The following is an 18,936-nucleotide window of genomic DNA, read 5'->3' as shown; positions in this document are numbered from 1 at the left end:
GGATATAGATATTCCATTGTCACTTCTATCATCATCTGTCCACAGATACTCAAAACCATGCACAGTTTTCTCTATCTTCCTGAGGAAAAAATCTTTGATTTCATGGGTTTCAGCTCTTACAAACATCACTGTTTGAAAATTTTTTCCTTTTCCACTGTTTCCTTTTGCTTGTAATTTCTTGGTCATATGTATATGAGACACATCTACAAGATATAAAGAACATAGGTATTCTATTAATTACAATTCATTAATAAATTCTTTCATATTGAACACATATTATACCAAAAGTCATACCCATCCTGAACTGAATTAAGAAACTTTCCGATGATGAACTTAGAAATATAAGCAACATTTACAAAGAAATAGAACTTGTTAACAAAAAAAGTCATCACGCATAATTCAAATTAATTTTAGCATAGCCAAGTTTCAAAGACGCAATCAGGAAAATATTCATTTTACGCAAACACATGTCAAGTCTCAAAGAAAAAGGTATTTTCCCACCATGACCTCAAAGCTCATTCTACTTGGCAGTAAACACGCTTCTGTCTCATAATTGAGGAGAAAAAACACTAAAAATTCCATGGACAAGGAGATTGGCAGGCTACACTCCATATCACAAGGAGTCAGACAGGACTGAGGGACTGACCAAGCAAGGATCAAAAAGGCAGTACCCTGTAATGGTAAATAATCCAAAGGAAGCATTCTAATGAATATTGTAAAACATAAATGGCAGTTGACAACTGTTCAACAAGCACTGCATAGTGAAAATAAAGAATCTGTTAAAACAGCTCCACCCCCCGCCTCCCACTCCCCATCACAAGGCTCATGACATCTTACTTCCCTGACCATGGATTAAACCCAGGATCTCTGCAGTGAAAATGCTGAATCCTGTCCACTGGACTGTCAGGGAATTCCCTAAAATAATTTTAAAAACAAAAGAAAGAACACTTTTCTAAATACCTCCTATAAATCTATAAGCAAACAGACATATAGACATTTTATAACAAGAAGGGGTTCATGTCAGTTATACTGTGTAAAACATAAAGACCATCATCTTCTAATGACAAAGAATTAAAAAAATGAAACATTCTTTACTTAAATAACAGCCATTCAATACAGCAATTGCCTATCTATACAGAATCCTTAACTTACTCGGTTCATGAGCTCCAAGATACATGTAAAAGAACAAGCTTTGGGGACTTCCTTATGGCTCAGAGGTAAAGAACCTGCTATAAAAAAAAGGAATATTATTTGAAAACTTATTAACTAGAGTCAGAGGCAAACTCTTGGAAAGGAAATATAAACTAACAATATGTAGTATGTAATGCAGACAAAGAGACATGCTACAATAACCATGACACGAAGTAAATAGACATTTTATGTAAAAGTAACCTTTGAGGCAAATTTCCTGATGGTCCAGTGGATAGCATTACATGATTACACTGTAGGGTTACAGATTCCATCCCTGAATGGAGAACTATGATCACATCTGCCACATGGTTCAGGAAAAAAAAGTAACTTCTGACCTTTTCAGTAAAACAGTCAAAATTCTATAATAACTAAGAGCATGAATTAACTCAATTTTTCAAATAAAGATAGTGGATACACAGGGTTCATGTACACAACCCATGGTACATGAAAGGAATGAGCAAAGCAAGACTGAAACCCAGACCTACAGATTTATACATGTTCTTAACCACCAGGGCCCACTTGGGCAAAGCAGATTACAAAAGGTTACAACAAACTCCAGGAGTTTAAAAAGATAAGGTCAAGTGAGACACAAGAACTGATCTGTGTAACTAACAGCCTTACTCAGCCATCTCACCTAGAAATGGTTTCCGAGGTACCACCCCCAACATTTCAATTCAGGTCGTGTCCTGAAAATGTGGTTCAGTGGATGAGCACGGGTCATTTTGTACAGTATGAGCAAGGAGGGAACATGCAGCCTGATTCATATATGCATCACTGGGGATCCAAGACAAGACCTCAATGTCCACTGTCCTTACAGGTTTCCTGAGTTACAATCACAGAAGATCCAAACCACATTCCTGTTACTTACACCCCTGAAGGTTTTAGTAAATGCAGTAACAGGACTAGCTGAGGGCTTCGAACAGGAAGACAGGTTGAAGGCAGCTCTGTGTAGGATCTGAGACACCAAATGCAATTGAAGAGCTGCCAGTCTTTCCCCTTCTTCCAATGAGGTCTCCCAAGTGCAGCAAATAGGAAGAGAACCAGGCTGGCTCCAAGGATTATGGCTCTGGAGGTGTTATCGTTGCTCTACATGGACCAAAAGTGGACATCCCATGGAATCCAGCACAGAAGGCGGACAAAGAGGAAACAGACCCCTTTGAAACACTTCATTACATGCTCCCCAAAGTGAAGCAACAACATTAACAGGAGTCAAATGACACACTGTAAAGATCATATAAAGATCATCAAGGACTTCTGTCTTTGGAATCCAATTTCCATAAACCTCTCACTCTTTTTTTCCTTAAATGACTTTTTTCATTTATAAAGAGCCACTTGTAAATCAGACTTAATTTGTTTTTCCCTAATAAAATATAATTTTCACATAGGAGACAGATGGGCTACAGGTTGAATATCTACAATTAGTCTCTTCATCTCTGCACTTGCTGAGATAAGACATAGCTGGCCTCCAGTTGAGGAATCTATAGAAAACTATAACAAAAACAGGGTAAATGGCCAGTCTTTGTCTCTTACCTCAAGGGAATAATCATGGCAAGGACAAAGAAAGGAAAAAACCCTTTCTATTAAGGGAGACACTACACATGTGACAAAAGTTCGTTGAGGTCAAGTCAGAGGATAATTCCAGGCCATAATGAGTCTTGGTCCTCCCAGAAGCCTTCACTTTGAGATTCATCTTGGCTAGGGTATGCGTCTGCACCCCGGGGGAGAGTGCTGAGACAAATTAACCAGAGGGGACAAAGGAAGGTGACTGGCCTGAGGGGACACGAAGACCTGGAAAACTGTACCTTTCTAAAGAATTGACACTTCCCAAAGGTGGGGCTCTCTCTCTGAGCTAGCCCATGTGTCTTTCTGCATGTACTTTTCCTTTCAATAAACTTTTTCCTTTACTCTTTACCTTGTGCCTCTTCATCTGAATTCTTTCTTGACCAGGCAGGCAAGACTAGGGATCTTAGCCCTAACTGTTGGCTGCTGTGGTTCAATGATCAGGACTCTCGGTGTGAGAAACAAAGACATTGCTTCCAGCTTCCGCTCACTGCTATGAGCATCCAAACTCAATTTCATTTCTCATACCTTTTTTACTGAAAACACCCATCTTACTTTCCTTAAGCAACTATGAACTGTGCTTTCTATTAGCATTTTCTAGATTAGTGAACAAAAATACCAGTGATAGCTTCTAAAAACATTTGCTTTATTATAGACAGCATCTCAGAATAGTCATCAATAGTCCAAAATCTCTCAGTGTAATACAATAGAAGTACTACAAATGTGGATGACTCAAGATATGTCTTTATTAGATGAGCAAACATTAATACTACATATTTAATATCGAATATTTCTCAGTTCACATGAACCTGATTTGTACGCACTTACTGTTTTTTTTTTTAATTTATTTATTATTTTTGGCTTCAATGGATCATTGTTGCTGCTCCATCTTTCTCTCCTTGTGTCGAGCGGGGACTAGTCTCTCTAGTTGTGGTGCATAAGCTTCTCATTGTAGTTACTTCTCTTGTGGACCACAAGCACTGGAGCACCAGGGGTTCAGTAGTAGCGCTGCACAGGCTTAGTTGCTCTGTAGCATGTGCAATCTTCCCAGACCAGGGATCGAATCCATCTTCTGCACTGGTAGGTGGATGCTTTACCATTGAGCCAACAACGGTAAGCCAAGTGCTGACTTTCTTTTAAAGCCAATTGAGTAAGATCTCATTTACAAATAAACCTCAGCAATATTATCCAAAATCAAAGACACACACTGAGACACATAAATCCAGACAGATTTAAAACGTCTCTCTGACGCTACTGGAGTTGATTGCAATTGCCTCCTCCAGGGGATCTTCCGTAGCCAGGGACTGAACCCACATCTCCTGTGTCTCGCACACTGGCAGGCAGCTTCTTTACCACTAGAGTCATCTCGGATCCCTGGTAAAGGTTAACTTCAAGCTTTTCTGTAGGCAGGGCTTTTTAAGAAGCTAGCTGTTTTTATTCCATATGCAAAAAGAAATTGTTTTGTACTCTCAAAGAAAAAAGAAAAATCATTTTAACCAGTATTCTCCAGACTCTAAAGAATATCACAGCAATCCCTGTGTCAAAAACGTTATCATCCCTTTCTATAGTCACAGTTTTATATCTAAAATACAGATCAAATAGTTCTCAAATTGACTGTGGTAACAGGGACACATGGATGATGAAAATCCTGGATTGTCCCTCTGGGTAGATGTGGGTCTTCACTTGATCAGAACAATCTGAAGGGGTAAAAAAATTTGCCAGAGTGGGGACAGCAGTGGGGGAAGCTGCCCACCCCACCCCCCCGCCCCCACTGAGAGACAGGGGAAGTTAGCTTCATCAGGGGACTAGCTGATGGAGAGGGAGACAGAGGGATTGAGAGGGGTGAAAGGCCACAACAGGACAAAGATTGTTAACAGAGACAGAAAGGGCACTGGTGGACACTGTTAAAGCTGTGGGTCAGCTCAAGAGAGAACCCACTTAAAAATTGAGGAGCTGATCAACTGAAATATAATTTGAAATTGTAACATGGACAATCATCCTCACCAACTGCACAATTCTGTTTCCAGGTGTAACTTCTTTTCAACAATTTTAATTTACCTTTATGTACCTCACATTACTTCACTGGTGGCTCAGCTGGTAAAGAATCCTCCTGCAATGAAGGGGAGACCTGGGTCTCCCCTTCCCAACCCAGGAAGATCCCCTGAAGAAGGGAAAGGTTACCCACTCCAATATTCTGGCCTGCAGAATTCCATGGACTCTATATTCCATGGGGTTGCAAAGAGTCCAACAGGACTGAGCGACTGTCACTTTCATTTTATGTACCTTATGATAGGAGAGGAGGATTCATCCAGTAGGGCAGATTCTTATCCTTTCTCAATGGGCAAGAGTCACAAACATTTAGTAACTTCTAAGGGTACAGCCCTCTTTATTTAAGGTTCCAATTCTCACACCATCCAGTGTAGACGTCCCTCCCATGTATGAGCTAACTAGTAGTAAGGCGAACTTTCACATTAGGGAATAAAAACTTCATCAACCTTAATCTCCTTTTTCCTACAAAGTGGCATTCTGTCTCACAAATACTGCTCACAGGGCCAATTAAAAGTTTTGCCAAAAGTTGTCACTTTTGTCTCAGGTTCAAAGATTTGTTAACAAAATTAGTGACTTGTTCTGTACAAATAAATAATACACATACTTATAGAATTATAAAGCTGACTTTCAATATGCTAACAATAAAAGCAAAGAGAAGTAGAAAGAGCAGAAGATACATCACCAAATTGGGTTCTGACCAACATCCAGACTCAAACAGCACTGGGAAGTCCTGGGACACAGCCCATCTGGAGACCCAGTGGGGAAAAGGTCCCAGGCAGCATGTTACAGTCATGGGTGAGACTTCAAAGATTGCAGTTTGGGGTTCCCCCTTATAATCCCAGGATGCTATCTGTTATCATCAGCAATCTGTGAGCAAACAGCACCTCTGTTTTTCTGTTAATGCTATTTGTTTGTCTTACAAAACCTATAATGTTGCTAAACCTGGGGATGAGTAGGCCAGGGCCCCTCCAAGGCCTCGACAATCTCAAGATTTGTCCCCTGTCTTATCTCTGGTGCTGCAATCCTTGCACTCACAGCAGGCAGTCAGGGCACTCACAGTCAGGGCAGTGTCCAGCCAGGTTAGAAGCAAGCTCAGAGGTCTGCTTTAGAGAGGACCTAGACCCTGTGCCTCCTGCATTGCCAGGTGTAGAATCCCACCTCTTTTGTCAGCCAAGAAGTGATGGACATTATAGACGGACAGAAAAATATTCACAAATTAACTTACTATCAGCGTCCTTCTGAATGCACAGGAAACAGTATAATATACAGTATAATACAGATAACTGGGCTTCCACAGGGCTCAAAGGTAAAGTATCCACCTGCCACGCAGGAGACGTGGGTTAGACCCCTGAGAGTGAAGATCCCCCTGGATTAAGGCATGGGAACCTACTCCAGTATTCTTGCCAGGAGAATACCATGGACAGAGGAGCCTGGAGGGCTACGGTCCACTGGGTCGCAAAGAGTCAGGCACGACTGTACCAACTGAGCACACAGGCATCCATGTATCTAGTTCCTTTCCAAGAACTACTGAACTAAGAACACAGGGGTAGAAAACAGGGAATTCGATATTTCAAAGTTGGAAATCAGCTTTATAAATACTCAAGCTGTGGAGAAACTTGTGTATCACACAGTGCGCAGATCACCTGAAGAAAGGACGAGCTTAAACACCTCATGCCAGTCACAAAGTTTTTTCAAGTCTGAATCAACAAGGCTATGAACTCAGTCAAGCAAAACATGGGCTGCCAAGAGACACAGAGGGAAAACACAGAGATACCCCCAAACCAAATTCCAACTTCACAGGGAAGCAATCCTCACCCACAGACAGCAGGTTCCTGTAGGTCTCCTCCATCACATCCCAGTACAAGGCCCTCTGAGCAGGGTCCAGGCATTCCCACTCCTCTGGAGTGAACTTGATGTCCACATCCTCAACGGTCAACTGTGTCTGAAATGAAAGCACATTTCACTAACAGGCACTCAGGAGGATTCTTATTTTCACACAAAATGAGAAAAGGTGAGAGGGGTAAGGATCAATTCAGGTAATGTAACATTCTGATAGATCCATTAAAAGCTATTTGGACAAACTGTGGCTCTCTAATTTCCTGTTGATTCATAAGACTATGACATCTTCCAATCAATATGAATTTGTCACTTGTGTGGACAATACATGAAGAATATACAGATAAAATTCAATCCGTGAGTTGTCTATGCAGAAGTGTTACACTCTACAAACTAAGTGACATTCACTATCTAGATGAGTTACAGCAAGACCGGTGTCTTCAGAGACAACAAAGTCCACAGTGGCTTTCAAAGAACACACATTGCGATGATTATGATGTCATCACACTGATGACAGTGTTTCAGCACTTCCTACACACTAAGCATTACTCTAAAGATTTTACACAGATGAACTTATCATCAACATGACAGTACGTTAGAGAAAGATCTGTGTCCATCTTACTGGAGCGAAAATTCTGTCATTCTAAGAATTCGCTCAGATCAAACAGTTAAGAAATGAGGCAACAGCACCTGAGGTCAGGTGGACAACTGAATCTAAGGAATCAGTGAGTTAAGTACCAGAGCAGCAAACTGCATCCAGAGAGAGTTCCCTGAGAATACCTGAAACAAGTTCAAGAAAGCCGAAGTGCAATGGAGGTGTAGAATCCCAGATCTTTTGTCAGCCACGGAAAGACAGACATGATAGATGGACAGAAAAATATTCACAAATTAATTTACTATCTACTTCCTTCTGAATGCACAGGGAACACTATAATATGCAGTATCACATGTAGGTATCTGGGTTGCCCTAAGGCTCAGCGGTAAAGAATCCGCCTGCAATGCAGGGTACATGGTATTGATATCTCCGGGGGGAAGATCCCCCTGAAGGAGGGCATGGCAACCCACTCCCGTATTCTTGCCTGGAGAATTCCAGGGATAGAGAAGCCTGAAGGGTTATGTATGGCCCATTGGGTCACAAAGAGTCGGACACGACTATAGGATAAATGGTCACTGTACAGGGTCACCCGCTCTTCCCACCAACCATACGATGTCAATATTCTTACTACTGTTTCCATCATTCACGTAATGAGGTAAAAAAACTTAAGAGAATGGAAAACACTTAAGATACAATTTCAACTGCTACAAAGCATAAAACATGTTTATGAGATGATGTTCTGTAATAAAACCATGGAATTACAGATCCATGCACTCACATATGCAAATGTAAACACACAACTGGTTGAAACAAGGAAGACCTGTCTATTTTTTCTTTCAATCCAAATTTACTGAATGTCAACATGGGCCCCAAACTGGGAGTACAGCAGTGAACATAATGGAGCTTACAGTCTAGCAGCCAGCCACCCAATTACATCCATAATTTTAAAGTTACTATTGCAACATGTGCTCTGAAACAGGCCTGGTGCTAACAGATTTATTGGAAAGTCTTGACATACATCAAGAAATCACACAAGGTCTCCATGAGGAGGAAACAGTTAGGATTGGCAAGGTGGGAAAGAGTGTTGCAAGCAGAGAGAACAGCCTGAGTACTAGCTCTGAGGCAGGAAGGTATTTAGTGAACAGAAAGTCAGCCAGTCTATCTGGGACACAGGGAACAAAAAGGGGTGATGCCAGGTAGAGGCTGCTTTCTACAAGGTCTTTGGATTTAGGACTTTATTCCAAAAGTAACTAGAAGTCACCAAAGAATCTGCAGGAGGTAAATCAGAGGTTTAGATTTGTTTTTCAGAGCTCACTCTGCTGTGTGTGGAGGTTGTTGTTGCTTAGTTGCTCAGTCAGGTCAGATCTTTGCGACCTCATGGTAGCCCACCATGCTCCTCTGTTCATGGGATTTTCAGGCAAGAATACTGGACTGAGTGGCCATTTCCTACTCCAAGGTGATGCCTTTTGACACATTCTGGGATGACACTCTCATTTTCTTTTATTCATGTGTATTTCAGCATCTTTGGGACATTAAAAATGAATCAATTGTACTTCTGTAATTTGTCCACATTCTATGTCTTTTTTAAAAGTTAATTATTTTGGTTTTGCTGGGCCTTTGTTGCTGTGAGGAGGCTTTCTGTACTTGCAGCTGCAGTGCATGGGCGTCTCATGTTTTGGAGCACAGGGTCTAAAGTGTGTGGGTTTCAGTAGTTAAGGTTCCCGGGCTCCAGAGCTCACGCTCAGTAGTTGTGGCACATGACCATAGTTGCTCTAAGGCATCTTCCTGGACACGGGATGGGACCCGTGCACCGTACATTGGCAGGCACATTGTTATCCACTGTACCACCAGGGAAATCCTCAACATTATCTTATACTACTTCAAAAAAATGAAAAACAAGGAGGAAATAATATACAGAAGATTTATTCTAATCAGAATAAAAATACCTGTATTTACAAATAACATGAGGGCTTCCATGGTGGCTCTGTGGTAAAGAATCCACTGGCCAGTGCAAGAGACCCGGGTTTGATATCTGGACCAGTAACATCCCACATGCCAAGGGGCAAATAATCCTGTGAGCCTCAATTTCTGAGCCAGAGCTCTAGGGTCCAGTAGGTGAAACTACTGAAGCCAGTGCGCTCTAGAGCATGTGCTGCAAGATGAGAGAAGCCACCATAATGAGGGGCCCACACACCACAACTAGAGAGTGGCCACCACACACCAGAACTAGATAAAAGCCACTGAAGCAATGAAAAGCCAGTATAGCAGAAAAGTGCATTTAAATATAATAATATGATATTATTGTTAGTGATATGTATGTAGTTACTAACAAAATCCAAAGTTTATCTTTTTATTCCATGAGCATGCCATCAAGATTAGGAAAGTTGGAGGAATTCCCTATCAGTCCAGGGTTTAAGAGCTCGCACTTCCACCACAGGGTTTCAGGTTCAATGCCTCTTCAAGGAACTAAGACCCTGCAAGCTGCATCATGCAGCCAAAAAGGAAGAATAAATAATCAGCAAACTACATTTCATAGTTTAAAAACACTCTCTAGCACTTAGGTCTGTTTCTGAACTTTCCATTTCACTCCCAAACACTTAAAATTTTCAAGGAGGTCCTAATTTAGTTTTAAATGTACTATAAAAAGTCAGGACTGATTCCCCCTCCTTGGCCTCTTTTCCAGATTTCAGCATGTACTGTGGATGTTAGTACCTCACATCTATGTACAGCTTCTTTACCCTGGTTGACAGAGAGCAGACAGGGCATCCGGATGGGCCCTAAGCAATCCCTGCTGCCCAACAGCACTGAGACCCTCTCTCCAATCGGTGGGTGAGAAGTCCTTCCCAGAACAGTGGCCAAGGGAGCCTCCTCACAAGGGCCAGGTCACCGGGTCATGGGGAGATGGGATCTAAGTGGAGACAACTGGCCCTGAGAGAAGGCCCGGGTGAGTGTGCACGTACAGGAGTCAGACAGGACACTTCAGAGTCAGAGAAGATTAGCCAGTCCAAAGACAGGTATTTCAGGAGGGACAGATTGAGAATCAACTGAGAATATGACCTTACCTGAGAAAGAGTCATGCCTGACTTGTTTTCTTTCATCTTCCTCCTCTTCTGGGCTTCACCCTCAGGTAACACGAATCTTCAAGGCGTATCAAAAAGGTGGAAAACATGGTGTTTAATGTTTAGAGTCAACACACTCCCTTCCTGAGCCCCAACCCCACACACAGGGAAGCCCTCTCCATGAGGAACAGACAGTCCTCTGTGCCCATTGTCTCAGGAGGACTCAGGACCGTCAACTCCCGCACAGAGTCCAACACAGGACTTTCCCACACTTTCCCTCGGATCACACTCCCCTCCTGGTGAGGCCTCAAGTACACAGCAGCAGGGGGTACCTCCGCTGACCCCACAATCCCCTCAGGTCACACAGCAGGCCCTGGTCCAGCCCCACTCAGAGCAGAGCGCCCTCCCCTCCCCCAGGGCCTGATCTCAGTCTCAGAAGTGGAGGCTAAGAGCCCTGGGCTCAATGTAGATTGGAAACATCCGCGGAGAACCTGAGGAGCGTATCTGATGGGGAGAGGGGACAAAACATGCCCAGGCAAAATGCCTCATGATCTCATGTGAAGCCTGGGTTGAACGCCACTCAAGGATTCAAGTCCAGCCTACATGCCACTTTCTTCTTTACCAGCTTTACTGACATAGAACGGCCTATCAAGAAGGTGTTGTGTATACATTCCATGCACGTTGTGACCATGTGACACATGTATACACTTTGAAATATTTATCACAGACCACTAACCAGCACATCCATCACCTCCAAATTCCCATGGTTTGTGTGTGGTGACAACACCGACGATTTATTCTCCTGTCAAATTTCCAGTAACACAGGATTAACTACGGTCAGCATGCTGCACATACCTCCCCAGGACACACTCATTTTACAACTCAAATCTGTACCTTTTGACCAACATCTCCCCATCTTGCCAACCTCCCAGCCCCAGATAACCACCATCCAACTAGAAAATCACTCTGCTACTAGTGATTTTCACTTTTTCACATTCCACATAATGGAAGCACATATTGAATCAGGCTTTTCCTGTCTGTCTTAATTCACTTAGCACAATGTTTTCTACATTCATCCAATTGTCCCAAGTGACAAAAATCGTAATTTTTATGGGTGCACAATATGTCATTATATACGTGTGTGTTCGCTTGTGTGTATGTTACTGACCTGGAACCTGGACTCTTTAATCAACTGCATTAATTAAGAGACCAAAGGAGAAATTCAGGGAATTTCTTTATTTTGACTTTATTTTGACTCCTGCTACAGTAAGGTGGAGCTAGAATAAGAAGTGCGTGCCCAGCCCACAGTCCTAGTGCCCATTGCACAGTCCTAGTCCTCACCCCGAGAGTGAAATGCTGAAAGCATCCTGGGAGGAACAGAAACACGGTGCACCCTCCATGAAGGGAAAACAGGAACCACTCCAAATAATTAAAGGAGAAGGGCATGCTTGATGAAGGTGATACAGAGGCAGTAAACATGGCTAACTTGACAGTGAATATCAGAAGGAGATGCGGAGACCTCGCTAGCCTAGAGCTGAAGGAACAGAAAGAGAAAGAGCCACGGTCACAATTTAATGACCAAAGGTAGGAGAAAAACCTAAGATCCGAGACAGAGAAGGTTTTGGTGTCTATGAACAAGGACTACATAAATGTGACCAGGACAGACTGACCATGAGAACAGGGTCAGCTCCCAGGATGAGGCTGGAGACCCTGGCAGCGACCTGAGGATGACAAAGGGCTGTGGAGCCACCTGAGGAGTCAAGATGCTGCTCTGAGGACACCGGGAAGCCAGTGGAGGTGGGAGGCCTCCCTTCACATCGACCTTTATTCACAGAAGACAGCTCATGATTCTCTCTGACTCTGAGCCTATGCTCCCATCTCCATCCTACAGTTGTCCTTTGCATTGTGGAAAACTGGGATTCATTTCAAATTCTAATAACAAGTGGGAACTCCCTCCAAGAAAAACTGCCACACACAGTCACACACCCAATTTGGCCAATCATTTCAGGAGTCACTTTTGCTCAGCTTCTGGGCCTGAGTAAATATCAGATGAACTCATAGCTCACTAGTCACCAGACCACATGAAAGAGAGGAAAACAGACCATCATACTAACTGGTTAAATTTGGTCCTGATTCAAGGAAAAAGATCACTGACATCCTTATTAAGTACTCATCAAAATAGTTTACAATTATTTACTAGTTACCAAAAAAATGTTTCCAAGATAGAATGTAAAGAGAAGACAGGAAATGGGCTTCAAATAAATGTGAAGCAAACCTAAGTTAATCGGCTTATTAAAAATTTTTTCATTGAAAAACTCTGGTGCAAAGTGGAGAAAAATAAAAACCAATTGATAAGACAGCATATTTACAAAAGAATAACATGAACTAATTTCAGGAGACCACGAAATCTTTTCAGATGTGAATACTTGTTTACAACAAAGTAGATATTGAAATGAACTAATCTTTAACCCAAGCTAAAAAAGAATTAAATGTAAACAAAGGAGAAAGCAAAAAGGAGAGCCATTACTAAGAACATGTTTAAAGTTCCTTGAAAAGGTACCATGCCGTAACAGTCTGTCAATTCTTTAACCACTTCTCCTCTCCCACAACCTCTACTCCACACCAGGAAAAGGGAAGTGAGTGACCCACCTCTGTGAGTCAAGTCACTGCCTTACTCCCCAATTCAACCGACTCTGCACATGGATATTATCTTTCAATACAAATAATTACAACAACCACAAGCCTTACAGACAGAAGTATTGCAATTCCCATCCTCCTCTGTATAATTCAAAGGAGCAAGATTTAAATTTATTAGATTGTAAAGCTAGAAATCAAGATATCATGACTTAATTCTTTATTCAATTGATTCAGCACTCTTCTGGATTTAGTCTGCACCACCACCTGCACACTACTTATTTTCACTTCATTTGGTTTATCTGTTTCCCTATTTCTTTCTCTGTCTCCCTTTGTCTTCTCCTCGGTTCTCCTGCTGTGCCTGGCCTCTTCTCTACTTCTTCCCTGACTCCCATCTGGCCTCTCTCTGCCATCTGTTCCCCATAAAGATGCTTTCTCTCCAACCTCCCTGATAATCCAAAATCTCCCTGTATTTCTGCCTTTCTTCCTCCACGTCTGCCCTCCGCTTCTCCCAACTCTTTGGCACCTCCAAGTGCAATGCTTCCTTTCAGCTCACTTTCTTTCTCAGCTCCTCCAATCACTCAGTTCAGTTGCTCAGTCGAGTCGGATTCTGGGACCCCATGGACTGCAGCATGCCAGGCTTCCCTGTCCATCACCAACTCCCGGAGTTTGCTCAAACTCATGTCCATCCAGTCGGTGATGCCGGCCCTTTCTCCTCCCACCTTCAATCTTATCCAGCAACAGTCTTTTCCAGTGACTCAGTTCTTCTCATCAGGAGCCGAAAGTATTGAACCTTCAGCTTGAGCATCAGCCCTTCCAATGAATATTCATGACACATTTCCATTAGGATTGAGCCGTTTGGTCTCCCTGCAGTCTAAGGGACTCTCTAGAGTCTTCTCCAACACTACAGTTCAAAACCATCAACCCTTCGGCGCTCAGCTTTCTTTATGGTCCAACTCTCATAACCACACGTAACTATTGGAAAAACCACAGCTTTGACTATAGACTTTTGTCCGCAAAGTAATGTCTCTGCTTTTTAATACGCTGTCTAGGTTGGTCATAGTTTTTCTATCAAGGAGTAAGCATCTTTTAATTTCATAGTTGCAGTCACCATCTACAGTGATTTTGGAGCCCAGGAAAATAAAGTCTGTCACTGTTTCTGTTCACTAGTACTCTGCCAGCATGATATTGTCTGTAGATCAAGGTTCCAACTCTTGTATCCCCTTTTCCGGCTCTCTGTGTGAACTGCCTCTCCCCTGTCGCCCTCTTTAGGATACGTGATTTACAGCCCGTCTCCCTTGAAGGTTATGGAAGGAGCCGGCAGAGGGTCAGATAGGTTACACAGCATCCCTGGACATGAATTTGAGCAGACTCTGGGAGATACAGGGGTCGCAAAGACTCACACTCAACACCACCATCTCCATATGTTGCTCACCTTTAACTTTCTGGAGATGCTGCTTTTCTCTAAACTTCTCTCCTTTACCCACCGTTACCGTCAAGGCTCTTTCATGTGCTATCTCTTCGCAAGTCCCTCACCAATCCTCTTCATTGCCATCGCTTTTCCCTCATGATATTTTCAATTTTCTATTTCCCTCGAGGTCGCCGTCTGCTTCTCCTGACCCACCCTGGCCTATTTGCAGGGATGGCAACTGAATAAGAAGCCCCCTCCCGCAAGAGCCAAATTCCAGCGGGTTTTATTTGGGACACAGAACCATGGGTGTCACGTGGCTGGCCCAGGAACCTCCCCACACGGGGTCGGGGGAAACGGTCTAAGAAACGAATGCCTGAGGGACAGAACTACCGGCCAGATGAGACGCGACGGCTGAGCGGCTGGGAGTTTCAGGAGCGGGGCGGGCTCTCCAGAATCCCGGGACCTGGGAGAGAACCGGGCCTCTCCGGGAGCAGGGGCCGGCGCGGCCTCTTGGGAGCGACAGCGCGAGCCTGGGGACCGCAGAGCGAATAAACCCACATCGCCCAAGAGAATTTCACGCGGTGCAGGAAGGGCAGAGGAGTCACTGAGATCAGAAATTAGTTTTAAGCAGCAAAGAGTTGCGAAATGAGACGTCTCAGGGAACAAACGCCGGCATCCGCTTCAGAGCGAGTTTAAAGCAAAATGGAGGCGCCTCTTCGCCACACAGGGAAATCTGAATTTGCTGGGGGTGGTGGGACGGAAGCGGAGATTTAGATGCAGCAGCGACCCTCAACCCACGGTACAGAAGAAAGACAACTGCGAGAGGAAGTCTTGACTAGAAAAAGAGAAACTCACTTTGCGCTGAGACCTCTGCTCGCTGCACTCCGCTTCCGGGTGTGTGACGTTGTGCGCACGCGCAGTGAAAAGGCGGAGCGGCCTGGAGGCGGGGCCGAGCGGAGCCTGGCTGTCAGGGGCGCGGGGCCGGTGAGAAGTCAGGCCTGTGTGGGGACAGTGGCAGGGTGAGGCGGCCAGGGCCTCACTGCTGAAGGTGGCTGCAGTCAGGAAATGAAAAGACGGCCTGCTCCTTGAAAGGAAAGGTATCATAAAAGTAGACAGTGTATTTTAAAGCAAAGGCATCACTTTGCCAACGAAGATTACTAATGCCAAAGCTGTTGTTTTTCCAGTAACAGGTAGAGATGGGAGAGTCCGTCCATAAACAAAGTTGACCAAAGAATTGATGCTTTTGGATTGTGGTGATAGAGAAGAATCTTGAGAGTCCCTTGGACAACAAGGGGATCAACCAGTCAGTCCTAAAGTAAATCAACCCTGAATATTCACTGGAAGGATTGATGCTGATGCTGAAGCTCCAATACTTTGGCCAATTGATGCAAATATCGGACTCACTGGAAAAGACAATGATCTGGAAAGACTGAGGGCAAGAGGTGAAGGGGGTGACACAGGATGGTTAGACAGCATCACTGACAAAATGGACATGAATTTGAGCAAACTCCAGGAGACAGCGAAGGACAGGGAAGCCTGGCATGCTGCAGTCCATCGGGTTGTAAACTCTGGACACCACTGAGCGAGGGAACAACAGAACACATATACATATATCCATTCTTTTTAAGGTTTTTTCCTCCGTATAGCTCATTACAGAGTATTTAGTAGAATTCCCTGTGGTATATAGTAGGTTCTCATTCCTTATTCACTTTATGCATAGTAGCGAGATGAAGTGAAAGGTCTGTTAATCCACATCTCCCAATTTATTCCTTCACCTCTCACGCCCTGATAACCATACCTTGTTTTGTATGTCAGCACGTCTATTCCTGTTTTGTAGAGAAGTTCATTTGTACCCTTTGTTTAGATTCCACAGATAAGTGATACCATGTGATATATGTCTTTCTCTTCTGCCTCTTGTTGACAGAAAAGCTGAAGTCTCCCAGAACCCAGTGACACACAAGAGAAAGGCTCAAGCACCTACTGGTTAGAACAAAAGAACCACAGACTCAGCGTCTAATAAACACTTCTGAGTTCTTTTTTAAGACATTTGTTGATTTCGCTGCATCAGGTCCCATGACTTCATGGCAAATAAACGGGGAAACAGTGGAGTGACAGACTTTATTTTCTTGGCTCCAAAATCACTGTAGATGGTGACCACAGCCATGAAATTCAAACACGTCTGCTCACCTGAAGAAAAGCTATACAAACCTAGACAGAATATTAAAAAGCAGAGTCATTATATTGCTGACAAAGGTCAGTATAGTCACAGATATAGTTTTTCCAGTAGTCACACGTAGATGTGAGAGTTGAAATATACAGAAAGATAAGCACCAAGGAATTGATGCTTTTGAACTGTGTGTTGGAGAGTACCTTGGACGCAAGAAGATCCAACCAGTCCATCCTAAAGGAAATCAGTCCTGAATATTCATTGGAAGGATTGATGCTGAAGCTGAAACTCCAATACTTTAGCCACTTGATGCAAAGAGCTGACTCATTAGGAAAGACCCTGATGCTGGGAAAGACTGAAGGCAGGAGGAGAAGGAGACAACAGAGGATGAGATGGTTGGATGGCAAGACTGACTCAATGGACAAGAGTTTGAGCAAGTTCTGGGTCATGGTGGAGGACAGGGAAACCTGGCTTGTTGCACTCCATGGGGTTGCAAAGTGTGGGCCATGACTGAGCAACTGAACAACAACAGCATCATAAGCAATCACCTAATGCTACCATTCCAGTAGGAATTTTCTCTTAGGCTATAAAACTTGGCTGCAAGCCTGGGAAAGTGTTCCACTCTCCCTTGAGCTGACCTTCTGTGCTAACATTGTCATCCAGTCTAATAAACTTTATTCTCCTGCCTTTCGGCCTCATGTCTGGAAATCCTTTTTCAAGCTGTGCACGGACCGTGACAATCACTCTGAAGCACTGGCCTGTCTTACGGGGGACAGAGTCACCTTGAACTTGGTCACACCACTAATCTTGGAACATACCCACTGCCACGCATGGGGCTCAACCAGAGGCTCACACTTGCTTCTTCCCACAGCTCTCCTGCAGACCCCAACACTCCCCTCTACTTTCTCCCATTTTTCACCAGTTTTCATGCACAGCTGAGCAACAGGGCTACACGGCAGAGACCACTGGGCATGGGCATTGCAACAGAAACACACAAGCTGCAACTCCGAGGACACTGGGCACTCAGTATGGAGACCAAGAAGCTGGTCCTCCGGGGAAAACCTGCCAGCAACTGGGGATATCTCAAAGTTTAGCTCCCTGAGATTTGGTTGGATTGAGCTCAGTGAAGAAGTCACAAAGATAGAGAGGCCCCAATGTCACTGCCCAGTGTCCTCCCCCACTTAGACCTAAATGGAAGATACTCCAGCTCTTGAAGGACAGGGGGGCCTCCTTCATAGCCCCTTAGATTCTAAAGCTTCTGGCCACTCTAACCACAGTAAAATCAGTATCCTCCGCTCTGAGCAGATAAACTGCTGGAAGCAATGCGTGCAACAGCCCTCATATGAAGTCTCCCATTAACAGGAATACCATTCCTCAACAGGCTTCTACTCTACAGATCTTTTATTCAATCCGCCAACATGTTGCACACCAAGACCTGAGTCTATTAATAACCCTGTCTCTACATCCCGCACAACTATGTACAGCACTCCTGTTATCATCTTCCCAATTCTAGAACAATCTCCCTTCTCCAATTAATTTTAATTAATGAAGACAACCCACTCCTACTCAACTCCATCAAAGCTCTATTAGCTGGAAGCATTTTCAACGATTTCTTATCTCTGATAGAACGGGTGGGGGAACAAGGAGGTCCGAGGTGACCCAAGACCACGGATATGGAGGAGAGGGGGATACCGCAGGCGCAAGTTAAGAAAAATAAAACATAAAACTACCTCACGATTCCTGGGGCGACCGCACCTACCAATAGCTGGCTTCAGAATTTGCTGTAAACTCAGCAAACTCTACACCCTGCGTCGTGTAGAGACGCCAAAATCTCCTCCTGCCTTGTTATCAAGACTAAAGCCTCAGCGAGGGGCGGAGCGTACGGCACTGGCCTGCCTCTGGGCGTATGAGGGACGGAAGTAGGACAGGCTTGCGTCTAGATCGTGAGGGGCGGGGCATAGGACCCCCACCCTGCGTCTGGGGTTGCGAGGGGCGGAGCCGAGCGGGGCCGAAGTGGCCCGAAATGAACCGAGCGGGGACCAGCCGGACCGAGCGGGGCCTAGAGGACACCAGTACGGTTCTACATTCGGTTCCCGAGGCATCTTATCAGTGTTGAGAAGTACCTGAGGGCTTCCTGGTGGCTCAGACTGGAAAAGAATCTGGCTGCAATGCGGGAGACCTGGGTTCCATCGCCGGGTTGGGAAGATCCCCTGAAGGAGGACGTGGTCATCCACTTATGTTCTTGCCTGGAGAATCCCGATAGACAGGAGCATGGCTGGCTAGAGTCCGTAGCGTCCCAAGGAGGCGGGCATGACTGAGCGACTAAGAACTCACACGTACACAGAGGATTTTAAACGTCTTGGGTTGCACCATAGATTCTTCATTAGTTTAAATAACTGTAACAGTTTTAAAGTAAAAGCGTAAAATTCTGTGG

The 18,936-nt window shown here is 44.2% G+C and overlaps 1 protein-coding gene across 1 annotated transcript; it reads right to left on the bottom strand.

Annotated features, from left to right (window-relative positions):
* Window positions 1–211: 211 nt before the first annotated feature.
* On the bottom strand, window positions 212–18,604 carry LOC113875838. Its single transcript, XM_027514503.1, has 6 exons — window positions 18,391–18,604; window positions 15,191–15,299; window positions 10,294–10,369; window positions 6,616–6,742; window positions 1,153–1,226; window positions 212–915 (listed from the first exon to the last, which is right to left on the bottom strand). Exons 1-6 carry the CDS (start codon window positions 18,602–18,604, stop codon window positions 904–906), a joined length of 612 nt encoding a protein of 203 aa, XP_027370304.1. The 3' UTR covers window positions 212–903.
* Between the last annotated feature and the right edge of the window lie 332 nt (window positions 18,605–18,936).

This window comes from Bos indicus x Bos taurus, chromosome 18 (genome assembly GCF_003369695.1).
Source record: "Bos indicus x Bos taurus breed Angus x Brahman F1 hybrid chromosome 18, Bos_hybrid_MaternalHap_v2.0, whole genome shotgun sequence".
Taxonomy (NCBI): domain Eukaryota; kingdom Metazoa; phylum Chordata; class Mammalia; order Artiodactyla; family Bovidae; genus Bos; species Bos indicus x Bos taurus.
The sequence above is the reverse complement of the archived record's forward strand: the minus strand, read 5'-3'. Positions and strand labels throughout refer to the sequence as shown.

Excerpts from the sequence above, each read along its gene's own strand:
- LOC113875838 (XM_027514503.1), bottom strand. The coding sequence starts at position 18,604 with ATGCCTCGGGAACCGAATGTAGAACCGTACTGGTGTCCTCTAGGCCCC. Across the intron at positions 15,300-18,390 it reads ATACGCCCAGAGGCAGGCCA|CCAGGCTCCGCTCGGCCCCG; the intron begins GTGCCGTACGCT and ends CGCCCCTGACAG. Across the intron at positions 6,743-10,293 it reads CAGGCATGACTCTTTCTCAG|ACACAGTTGACCGTTGAGGA; the intron begins GTAAGGTCATAT and ends CTTTCATTTCAG.